Source organism: Sus scrofa, chromosome 13, assembly GCF_000003025.6.
Source record: "Sus scrofa isolate TJ Tabasco breed Duroc chromosome 13, Sscrofa11.1, whole genome shotgun sequence".
NCBI classification, from domain to species: domain Eukaryota; kingdom Metazoa; phylum Chordata; class Mammalia; order Artiodactyla; family Suidae; genus Sus; species Sus scrofa.
In genome coordinates, this window is record NC_010455.5 from 207,193,066 (window position 1) to 207,204,841 (window position 11,776).

General features: G+C 64.5%; 1 protein-coding gene across 2 annotated transcripts; it reads right to left on the minus strand.

The window, feature by feature from the left end:
- On the minus strand, nt 3,819-11,676 carry C13H21orf2 (chromosome 13 C21orf2 homolog). Of its 2 annotated transcripts, none has more exons than XM_021071512.1 (7): nt 11,497-11,676; nt 10,128-10,146; nt 8,800-8,846; nt 8,141-8,370; nt 6,881-7,055; nt 6,087-6,177; nt 3,819-4,231 (listed from the first exon to the last, which is right to left on the minus strand). In XM_021071512.1, exons 1-7 carry the CDS (start codon nt 11,571-11,573, stop codon nt 4,100-4,102), a joined length of 771 nt encoding a protein of 256 aa, XP_020927171.1. In that variant the 5' UTR covers nt 11,574-11,676; the 3' UTR covers nt 3,819-4,099. The 2 variants fall into 2 exon arrangements, with proteins under 2 accessions (XP_020927171.1, XP_020927170.1); XM_021071511.1 differs by having other exon boundaries at nt 6,087-6,180.

Here is an 11,776-nt window from a genome sequence, read left to right on the forward strand (position 1 = left end):
TGTCCTGCAGCTGGGAGGCCAAGGCTGAGGCGTCTGGGCCCTGCCCCTGCTCTGCTTCCCCCGTCACCCCCCCTTCCTCCCTTCAGGCAGCCCTGAACTCCCTAAGCAAAGGGGGGCTCCACAGGCACGGTCACACCTGGACCTCGGCCCTTCTGAGCTGCCTGATGACAGGATTCTGGCGGCAGCTGGAAGGTGTCTGTGCTCAGGGAGGGCAGGGCCACGGCCTGCTTAGCCTTGATCCGAGGGCGCCTTTCGGGAGGGCTGGGTCACCTGATTGGGCCAGGCCCACCAGGACACAACTTTTTAACTCAGTCAGCTCATTAGGGGCCTTGACCCCTTCGCCCTGGCCACATAGGGCAGGATTTCCATCACACGCAGAGACTCGGCCCTCCAGCTCCAGGGGGTGGGGATCACTGAGGGTGGGCACACCAGGGGTCTGAGACCTTGAGGCCACCTGAGAATCCTGCGCCCCACATGCAGGCATGTGCCCAGCAGTTTCTTGCGCCATGGTGGGGGTGGGGCATGAGGCCAGGGGCACGTCTCAGGGGACATGGCTGCGGAAGGAGGGTGCTGTCGGCCCAGGACCCGGTGAGCCAGGGACCAGGCCTCACCTTCTGGCTGCCTGAGGTGGGAAGGGCCCTGGGAGGGCTGAGTGGGTCTACTGCACACTGGGTGTTGGGCAGGTGTCCACAAAGGCCAGAGAGCAGAGGCAACGGTCCCAGCCGCCTTGGGGAGCAGCCCGAACCCCACAGTTCCTGCCACCCTGACTTAGCTCTGGCTAGGTTGGGGCCGGCCCTCTCAACCCCAACAGCTACTCCCCTGAAACCCAGGGCGGCCCTGGAGGGCGGCTGCCCCGAAGCCCTGGTCCCCTGTGGAGGAGGACGAGCCCCCGGCGCCTCCCTGAGTGGGGTTGCAGCCGGGCAGGCTCTGGGCGCAGGGGGTCTCTGTCTCAGCCTCTGCATCCGTGTCACTCCCAGGAGACCGCACTTCCAGGCCCCGCGCGTTTTCCCGGGAGTGCCAGCCATGAGTCAGCCTCGCGGGGGATGAACTTGGAGCAGCAGAGTGGACGCTGATGAGGCAAGTTTAACTAGAGCCCTTCTCTGTCATTCAGCCCACGGCGGGCGTGGCGGGTGCTGGCGGGCCTTTCTGAGCCCCCCCCCTCCCCGAGGTCTTGCGCAGCCGCCCCCACCACAGGGCTGCGGGAGGCCCTTGGACACTGTCACAGACCCCGGTAGCCTGGCTGGGGGACAGCAAGGCCACACGCGGCGTGTCCGTCTGATGGTGGAGTTGGGGCGCTCACCTGCCTGGGCGCTTACTCATCAGGGTGCTCACCTGGTGGCGCCCGCACCTGTCGGCATGCTCACGGTCGGCGGGCCTGCCCATCGGGCATGTGTGGACGATGCGGTGACACTTCCTGGCTTTCCTACCTGTTAATGCTCTGATGCAGACACTGTCCCCTGGCCTGGCGAAGGGTCACAGGTGTGTTTCCTCCTACCCTGTCCCCGCAGACCGGGGAGGGCACTGCTCAGCTTCCTCGGGCCAGACCCCGGCTGCCTGCCTCCCCTGAGTGAGGCTGTGACGGGCAGCCTTGCCCTGTATGTCCAAGAGTACTTTCTTCTCATGTAAAAAGCCACAGCCCCAAGGAGCAGAGACGCTGACCTCCCGGGGACCAGGGCCCTCGCTGAAAAAGGATGCAGACTCAGGATGGAGACAGCAGGGCACAGCCCAAGCACAGGATCCGCGTGCCCACGAGGTCCTGCCTGGCTGTGTGGCTGCGGGAGTGCAGGGCTGCGGGCACACACGACGCTCACGGTCGGCCGGGCCATGCACGCGCACCGCCCCACACCTGGAGCCTCGGCGACGCCACGGTGGCACTCTGCTTGGCAAGCCCAGGTGGTCCCATGCCCTGGGCCCCCATTCACTGCGTCCTGGAGAACCACTGTCCTGGGGGGGATGTTGGCAGCAAGGACCCCCTGTTTCCTGCCTAACTTCCCAACTGGCTTGATAGGGGACCTGGGAGCATGCCACAGACACCTCTGGGGACGGTGGCCCACCACTGCTTCCCTGGATGACCACCAGAGGGAGGCACCAGTGTCCTGCAAACAGGGCAGCCCTGGGCTCGGGGACGAGGGCCAGCGGCCCCTGCAGGCTGCGTCCGTTTCGGCTCCTCCTGAAGGTCACCCTGGTCGGCATGATCAGAGGGCACCCTGCGCTGTGTCCTCGCCAGAACTCAGGGCTCACCTCCTGGCCTGCTGGGGGCTGAGGGAGGCGGGTCTGCAGCTCAGGCACGGAGCTGTGCTGGGGGGATCGGGGTTCCCACCCACCAGGCCGTCGGGAATGGGGCGTCGCCCAACCATGGGAGGCTCTGGTTTTGCTGTGGCCTGGCCAGGACAGGACCCGGCTCTTGGCCTGTGCTGCCAGATGAGCGTTGGGGCCTGTACACCGCACACTGGCTGCTGGCCGGGTGACCTGGTGCTGGGGTCCAAGGCGCAGTGACGGCTCTCGTTCCTGGGCCGCAGCTCCGTGGAGGGACAGGGTGCATCCCGCCTCTGGCTGCTCGGACTGGCATCTCAGCTGAGCCACGTGTCCTCCAGGCTCTCTGCCCTCTTCTCTGTAAACTGCAGCCCACCGGGCGCACACAGGGCACAATGGCACCCCCGGCTCTGCTCGGAAACCCCGCTTCCAGGGTTAGCTGGGGAGACGTTCAGAGCAGGGACTGAGACGCGCCCCTGGCCCCCTAGAGACCGGAAGCCCTGGGCCCCAGGCCAGAGGTGGATGTGCTTTGTCCTCGTCCAGGCTGAGGGCTCGAGACAGGCGCGGAGCAGGTGGCGGGGCGGGACCCCGAGCTGTCGGAGGCTCTGGGGCGGGGGGCGCCGATGGTGGGACAAGGGTCAGGAGTGGATGGGCTGAGGGGGAGGCTCGGGCCATTGGGGTCCGTGTCACGGGTCCTCGACTGGGATGCAGCAGATGGTGGGGCGGGGAGGGGAGGCGGGCGTCAGCCGCGCCTGCTGGGCGGGGGGTTAACAAACACAGTCACATCCAACTTGTTCCAACCACGACGGGGCTTTACTGAGAGCGCCCGCCAGGCCGCCGTTACAGAAGCAGGCACACGCGCAGGCCGGATGCCCCGCGGCCAGAACTCGCCCCGAGCCCCACACACGCTGCAGGTGCGCCACCGCCTCCCGGGCACGGGTGCAGCCCCCTCTCCGAGGAGCCGCTGCCCTTCCAGCTGCCTGCTGGCTTCTCGCACACCTTGTGGTCTGTCCCTCTGGGGTCCGTGCCTCCTCGGGCAACCTGACCAAGCCCTCGGCGCCCACAGGATTGCGGATGTTCCCACTGCAACAGGATGCCCTGTTTCCCCTGTCAGCCTGGAGGGCACTGTCCCCCGTTGCGCTGGAGGCTCTGGCAGACCCCCCGGCTGCGGTTTCACCACCCACATCCTGGGCTCCCCATGAGAGAACACACGCGAGGCGGTTCCCAGAGGGCTGTCCCTCCCCGCAGCTGTGCGCCGCGGTCGCCGGGGGCCTTAGACAGAAGCGCAGGCCTGCCCGGCCCAGGCCTGTCCCAGGGGCAGCACAGACCCCTGCTCCATGCGGGCTCCCAGAAGGGAGACAGCAAGCCTGGAGGCGAAGCCCGGAGGTGGCATGCGGCCTGTCCCTAAGCAGCCATTGCTCTGGAAGCTGCCCATGGACGACGGAAATCTATCCCGGGACCGAGCCAGGCGACCAGCGCTCATGGGGCCCCGTGTGGGCGCCGGCTCCTGCCTTAACGGGAATGTGGAGGCCGTGTCTGCCACTCAGGAAACGCCTGCTTCCAGCTCCGACTTCAGGAAAATATTTATTCGCGAGAATGGCCGCAAAGCCCGCCTTCAGAAAAGCCGAGTCGAGGTGGGTCCTGCCCACAGGAGGGCGCCCGGTCAGCGTGTCTGCCCGGCCAGTGCCTGCCGCCCCGCGGGTGCCCATCCACAGTGAGCCAGGCTTCCTGAGGACGCAGCCCTGTGCTGGGACTCAGCCGGGGGTCCGGCAGGGGCTGCGCCGGGAGCGCCCACCTCCCTGGTGCCGGGGAAGGTGCTGGGCTTCAGCTCGGGGTCCCTGCTGAGTCACTCCACGTCCTCCTGCAGCTCCTGCTTATGCAGGGCCTGGAGCCGGCCGAGCACGGTCTGGTGGACGGCCTCCAGCCCCTCGCTGTCCAGTTCCCGCAGCAGCAGCAGGATGGCGGTCAGGATGTTGTTCTGGGGACAGAGGGTCACTGGCTGAACGCCTTGCCCGCGACACTCCGGGCCGGGCCAGGGCAGACGCACATCAGGGGGCCGCAGCCTTCGGGAGGGCGGCTCTCGGACGATGGACGGAGACTGGGGCGGACCGAGCGTTCACCGCTGCAGGGCCTCCTGCAGCCTGACTTACCTGCTGCTCGCAACCCTAAGGCCCCGAGAGGCCCAGTAACGGGCCTCTCGGTCACAAAGCTGGTCAGCGATGGAGCAGGGCCGGAGGCTGGCCCTCAGGAACAGGTGCCCACATGCCCGCGTGCCCACAGAGCTACGTCCAGTTTCCACCTGCATTGTTTCTACTAGGAAAGGTTCTGGAAGGATTTTTGCATGGAGGGGCTACTTGAGCCAATCCGTCTTGTGGGGTGACCAGAGGCAGGGCCACGAGCTGGAGCATGTGCACACGTGACCTCACACAGCGGCTCACACTGACCACTGACCCCTGGCCTCTGCGATGCCCTAAGGCTCCTGCCCCCCTCAGATCTCACCGGCCCCCGAGTCTCCAGGCTTCCTGGCCACCTGCACCCAGCCTGACCGGGGCCCTCTGTCCTCTGCTTCTCGAGCAGGTGTCCTGTTTAAGTAGGTCTGAGGGGCTTCTCTTTGCACTTAGGTGTAAAGCTGAATCGGTTCTCAACCCCTGGTCTGCTCTCCTCTGCAGAGGCCCCGGCATGGCAGTGGGGGTGGGGAGCTCCCGCCCAGCCCACCTGCCGGGCAGACCTGCCACCGGGATGGTACACGCCTCAGGCCTCCTCCCAAAACTTGTGGGAAGCGTGTGGGGGGCCCCTGCACGGCAGCCACCTCGCTGAGGACGAGGCGGGTCCTGAGAATGGTGACCTGATGGGGCGGGGCGGGCAAGACTGGCCATGGAGCCTGGGGAGGCCCAGTGATGCTGCCTAGACGGGCCTTCAGCTTGCGGTCGCATCTGTCTGCAGCTCTGGGGGACGCCCTGGGGGGGCGGCTGGCACACCCAAGGACAGGGCCTCCGTCCGCCCACGTCTGTATCTCCCGCGCTCCATGTGCACTTCAGGTGGTCACTGAACAAAAGAGTGAGGCCCAGCCCGTGGCCAGGCCGAGCCACGGCCTTCGGCAGGGGCTGGGGGTCCCGGACGGCCCCCACAGACCTTGGTTCTGCTCAGACTGCCCCCGATCCCGCACGACCAGGTTCCCCTTGGGGCCGAGCTAACCGCAGGTAACCCCCATTCTCCCTGCCAATGCCCACTGCTGGCTCGGGCCTGGGCACAACAGTGACTCCGGCTCAGGACCTGAAACCCTGCCTGTGGGGGGGGGTGCGTGGGGAAGCTGCTGTGGGCCGACAGGAGGACATGCGGCTAGAAACGGCTGTGTCCTTCTGCTGGCGTGAGCCTGAAGCTGGGCCATCGTGTGGGCAAGGGTGAGTCCAGGAAGGGGAGGTGGGCGGCAGACAGAGGCCGGGAGGGACCCAGGTTTTCCACGATGTCACGCAGCTGCCCCGCCAACATACTTATTGTTCAGCCCACAACCCGCTTTTCTACAGGGAAGCCTGTGGTCACTGCCCAGAGCCCCCGCACGGAGGGTCCCACCTCTACCGGCGGGCAGGAGGCTCCACGTGCTGCCCCAGCAATCTTCCCGCTGCCAGGACGGCCCTCGGCGCAGAGTGCACTCAGGCAGCCCCTCCCCAGCTCCACCCACCAGCCACGTTAGCTCTGGACACAGACACTGGAGCTGGCATCCCACACTCCAGAGCCCGGCTTCACGTGTCCCTGTCCCCCAACCCCCAGCGCGTCGCGTCCACATGTGGGCAGGGGAGCAGCGGCCCTCCGGCCGGGGCGGCCCCCTCACTCACCCTGCTCCTGCAACTGCTGGCCGCCTCCCTCTGCGAGAAGGAGGGAAACCGGTCCCGGGGAGGGGGCTTCGGGCTGAGCTGCCCCTGGATGCTGCTGGGGGAGGACAACGGTGCGTGAGGCCCGGACGCTCAGTGCCCATTGGCACCTTTCACGCGTCTGGGCACAGCACCAGCCCCTCGGGGCTCAGCGAGGAAGAGGCTCCTAGGTGTGAACCGGCCCCTGTCCTCAGGGACCCCACTCGGTGACACTGCCTCTGAGGCAGGAGCGCAGATGGAGGAGAGGGAGGGTGGGTGGCACTTCTCTCATCTGTGGGGTCAGCTGCCTGTCCTGGAGCTCCTGGGGGGGGACAGGAGGGGCGGGTCCCAGCACACATGACGTGAGAGCCCCAGACACAGAGCAGGGCCACAAACGCCCCCGCTGGGGACAGCTCACGCCCTCCCATGCCGCAGGGGAGCCAAGCGTGGACGGCCAGCCTGGGCCCTGCTGTGAACAGTCTCCGCCACGTTCCCCACGTTCAGTGTCTGCCCACGAATGTCCACGACAAGCACACCGTGCTGTCCCTGGGGCTCCCTGAAGCTGCTCAGCAGCTTGGGTGGCCCCGGCCCCAGCCTTCCCTCCCACCCACCAATCCGCTGTGTAGAGTCTACCACTTTGCACGCGGGGATGGCCTTGCACTTGCACGGACTCCCTGCCCTGGACCTTGGACACATGGCTGAGCCAGGCTGGGGACCCTGAGAACCGGACCAGAAAGAACCCCCGGGGCGCCCCCCCCGCCCAGGCCCAGCAGCCGCACCTGGCCTCCGACTCCCTGAGGCTCAGCGGGTCCTGCGGCGTCTCGGTGGCAGCGGTGTCCACAGTGCTCAGGGCGTAGGGCAGCTCAGGCAGGCCGTTCCGCGTGTCCTCTCTGCTGGGGGCTGTGACCTCCTCTCCCTCTGTCAGGGCTCGGGACACCTCCTCTTCCGTCACAGCTTGGGAAGGGGAGGGGCAGAAGTGTCAGTGGCCTCCCCCGCACAGGAGCCCCATGAACCTCGGCCCTGTCGCCTTGGCATCCAGCACACTCTGCTTCAGAGAAGAGGTGTCTGTCTGTCCACCCCGACGGCCAGCTCCCGGGAGCAACAGGCCCCGCCACGGAAACATCCCCATCCCGGCAGGTGCTGGAGACACGGCAGATGGCCAGTGACTGCTTGTGAACCTGAACTTCAGCCTCTGGCAAAAGCAGATACTCATAGAAATACCCAAATTAAGACAATTTTCAAAATGGAACAGAATACGTTTCATCCCTATGTGACAACTTCCCCGAAGTTTATTCATATTAAAACTGTTTGGGAGTTCCTGCCGTGGCGCAGAGGGTTAAGAATCCAGCTACAGTGGCTTGGGTCACTGCGGAGGTGGTGCAGGTTCGAGCCCCGACCTGGTGCAGTGGGTTAAAGGATCAGGCATTGCTGCAGGGACGGCTCAGATCTGATCTCTAGTCTGGGAACTCCACATGCCACGGGTGCAGCCATTAAAAAAACCCAGTTCATTTGGGCGAGAATAATTATGTACCTAAGACAAGGGTCAGGAACCAGCCCAGAGGACGACAGTGGGCCCAGGAGGAAAGGGCCCAGCCCTGGGGACGGGCTGGAAGCCCCAGAGGCAGGAGTATGAGCGGCGAGCTGTTTGCCTTGTGGGTGATGGAGGAGGCGGCCTCCACCCTCCAACAGGAAGGCAACCCCATGCCAGGGCAGGAGGTGGGGGTAGCACCAAGAAGTGACAGGAGCATGGCGCATGGCCACCTTGGGTCCCCACGGCCCAGCAGTGATGCTGCCTGGCTGCCCAGACCGTGTCACGTGCTCCCAAGGTGCACGACTGAGCATTCAGAGCAGGAGGTACTTAGCAGGATAAAAAGTGGCCCCTCAGAGCTTCTACAGAGGGACAGGTAAACAACCGTGCCACTCCCTGAGGTCCTGCACTCTGCTGGGGGCAGAGCTGGGGTGGGGGGTACGACCAGGGTGCCTCCGAGGAAGCCGCAGTGCAGCATCTGCAACCGGCGGGCTCGGCTGCGGGCACCTACTCTGGTTGTCCAGCTTCTGCAGGTGCGGCAGGTTGCGCAGGACGGTCATGCGGTAGAGGTGGGGGCAGGCACCACAGCACGGGTTCTCTGCCAGCCAGAGCACGCGCAGGCGCGGGAGGCCCTTCAGGTAGAAGAGCTCTGCCAGGCTGGGGATGCGGTTCTTGCGCAGGTAGAGCTCGCTCAGCTGCCGGCAGCGGCTCACGGGCTCCAGGGTGGAGATGCTGTTGACGCTGCGGGAAGACAGTCAGGCCTGCCAGCAGCCCCTCCCGCCCCCCGGAGACAAGGGCACTGCCGGGCTGTGCCCACTGCCCTCACAGGGCAGCACCGGCCCTAGCGAGTCAGGGGCAAGGGAGACCCCGGGCCCAGGAGAAAGCCCTGGTGGGAGCCCCTTCACTTGAAGGTGGGAGCAGCTCCCCGGCTTTGCTGCGGCTGCGGGAACTCAGCATGGGCGTGGGAGGGGTCACCCCTTCTAAGACAGGAGACCAGGGCCACCCCGGGGTGGCCTGCAGCCTGCCTGCGGGAGCGGCCCTCCCGGACCCTGGCTGGACGTGCTCAGGTATCCAAGGGGCCGCAAGCTCCAGGGAGGACCTGACATCCCCTCCTCCTCCTCCTCAAGCCCCAGGGACTTTCGAGTGGCGAGGGCGGGCAGTGTTCACTACCTGAGGGTGATCACCTCCAGGCTGGGCATCTCCCGGCAGATGGAGATCTAAGGAGGAAAAGAACGGGACGGCACGCGGCCTGGCACCAGACGTGTGACGTCATCCCCCCCCCCAGCAGAGAGAGAACCTGGCGGGAGCTGGGGTCGGCCCCACGTCGAGGGCCCACGTGGAGTGGCCTCCCTGCCCCACCGGGAGCACGCAGGGCTCTGCAGCCCGCTCTGCCCTGCAGCCTGGACGTCCCCGCTACCCGATATAGGAACGGGCACCTTAGGACCTTAACCAAATGCTGCCAGCCATCCAGATGGAGCATGCCTAATGTGCGATGCCCTCAAGGAACATCAGTAAGGGACCTCAACGGACAGAGGACCTTTCTTCCTGCTGTCCCTGACACCCAGGGAAAGGCCAGAAGCCCCTTCTTGCTGACAGTGCTGTGCCAAAAGGGAGGTGGGCTTGAAACTGAATCTCCGACCATAGTAACACTGACGCAGTGAAAAAGAGCCACTCAGCTTGATCCGCGAAGCCTCCCTAACCGGCAAGGTGATGAGGGGTGAAGCCCCAAGTCTCTGTGCACCTGCCAGACCCCAGGCCCCGGGGCAGATGGGGCCCTGGGACCAACAAACTCCTTGTCTGGTCAGATTGCTTCATGTTCGCAAGATTTGTTTGGGTTGGTTTGTTTTTGCTGCTAAGTGCAGCATTTCAGCTAGAGAGGGAGGCAGAATCAGCTTTTCTGGGCAGCCCAGCAGCTCAGCATTTCTAGCTTTGTTTTTCAGGAACGGTACCGCTCAAGTCCCCAAACAGAAGTCAACGAGGACCCATGGGTTGGCATGCAGACGGCAGGGTGGGGACAGTGATCCCAGGAGTGGGGGTGGGGAGAAATCTATTCACAGACCCTCGGCTCAGCTCAGCAGGTGCTCTGCCGCCCCCAGGCCCCAGCTCTTCCTGCCAAGGGGGTGGGTGGGACGGTGAGGCTGGATCTGACTGGGGCAGAGCTGAAGTGAGGAAGCTCCTGGGGACAGGAAGTCCTGGAACCTGTAACAGCTGTACTCCTCCCAGCTGAGGGAGCAGTAAACCGAGGTCTCATCCGGGGCCTGCTCCCTCCTCTGTGAGGCGGTCCGCTCACCCGCAGGAGAATGCTGGAACTCCACAATAAGCCCCGGTGCCACAGACCTTTTTAGAACTGTTTTTTTCATGAGTGGTTCTGCTTTACAAAAACCGCTGAACCCACAAAGTACCAGACCGGGGCCTGGACTGAGTGGGTGCAGTTCTGTCAACTGAACAGTCCTCTCGGGGGCCGGGGACCACCTGGAGATGGTGTGCGTGATACGTACATCCGTGAGACGGCTGCCCCTGGGGAAAGAAAAGACAGACACACTCTCACTTTGTTCAGGTTGCAGACAAATTCCAAAAACTAATGATAAACGGTAAGAGTCTGGGATTTCAATGACAAAGTAAAAGAAGGCTTTCTCGGATAACTGACAAAGGCGCCAAAAGCGAGTCCTGGTTGACTGTGGACAAAATGATTTGATCCTGAAGGGCTCCTTCTCGGATGAAGAAACGGCGGAGGCCACCCCATCTGAAGGACACGAAGACTTACTGGTTCTCAAGGCAGCTGCCCCGAGGGAGATAAACAAGGGCCTCTTTGTAAGAGGCCACTTCTGGGCCCAAACACGCGACTCGTGAACGCACTCAGCCTGAAATAGGGCCGTTGTTCCTCGCAGCTTCTGGAAGGATGACCTCGCCAAGCCCGACAACGCCACGCATTATTGAAAACAAACCACAGGGATGTTGTGGCCAAAACGCCAGATGTGCAGGGCAGAGAGAAAGGCTGTTTAATGAACAGGCAGAGCTCCGCAGTCAATGTGCTGCATTGGCTGGAGGGCGGCTGCCTCTGGCCGAGTGCCCAGCCGCACCTGAACTGTCCAGGGTACAGACTTGGGAGACGTGCTCGGAATCCCCAGCGAACACGTGTAGACCTTTCAGGAGTTTCAGAAGCACTTCGGGTCCTGCCTTGGCTCTGCGAGGGCTGGCTGCCTTGCCTTTGAGCCGACACCGACCCCACAGCACCTGTATCTCTCCTGTCTCGTGGGGACCGCCCCTCCCCCCAGGGCTCAATCACAAAAATGTTTGCTGAAGCTTCTCTCTGGGGTCCCAGTTTCCTTTCTTTCCCCTGGAAAAGGTGTTAATTCCCATGATCTCCCACCTCATCAGGCCTGGCTCCCAGGGGCTGCTGCCCATGTCAGAAATGAGACCTGTCCATGGAGGGAACTGTCGGCCCCACTGCAGCTCTCTACAGCCCAACAGCTTCTCCCAGGTAACTCCCTCCAATTGTTTCCAGCAAGGAGTGCAGGTTTGGAGCTTTGCATGAGACACCACCACTCACTCAGGAGGGGTGAACGTTCTGGAATGATCTTTGCCAAAGGCCGCCTGGGCCAATGGCAGCAACTCCCACATCCTGTGAGCCCCCAGGACCCAGCAACGGCCAGGAAGGTGAGGCCGGAGGTACCCCCGTCCCTGAAATCCTCGGCATCCTTCCCAGGCCCTTCTCGGCTGTGCCCCGGAGCAGAGATGCGGGGCGGGGGTCCTCGCTCCAGGGCGGAGGTGCTGGGCTGGGGTCTCTGTTTTCCGATAGCTCTGCCCTAGGGCTGGGTTCCCGGGGAGAGGGTGCCGGACAGGGGGGAGGACGGCCTCCGGCCTCACCAGCAGTTGAGCTTCCGCACGTTGTGCAGCTCCGAGGCCTTGGCCCGGGACAGGACCATCTTCCGCGTCAGCTTCATGGCGGCGGCCGCAGGACCCCAGACCCCGGCAGAGCTCTCGAACCGCTCGCTAACCCGAGGTGGTCGGCCCCGCCGCGGCGCGTTTCCAGGGGGCGGGGCCTATGTCGCCAGGGGCGGGTCCAGAGAGCCCATTGGCCGCCGGCGAGGGGGCGGGTCAGCGCGAGCGCAGTGGGCCGCCCGGGCTTCCTCTTCGCGCTTTGGCT

Excerpts from the sequence above, each read along its gene's own strand:
- C13H21orf2 (XM_021071511.1), bottom strand. The coding sequence starts at position 11,573 with ATGAAGCTGACGCGGAAGATGGTCCTGTCCCGGGCCAAGGCCTCGGAG. Across the intron at positions 8,371-8,799 it reads CTGGAGGTGATCACCCTCAG|CGTCAACAGCATCTCCACCC; the intron begins GTAGTGAACACT and ends GTCTTCCCGCAG. Across the intron at positions 6,181-6,880 it reads CTCAGGGAGTCGGAGGCCAG|CAGCATCCAGGGGCAGCTCA; the intron begins GTGCGGCTGCTG and ends GTCCTCCCCCAG.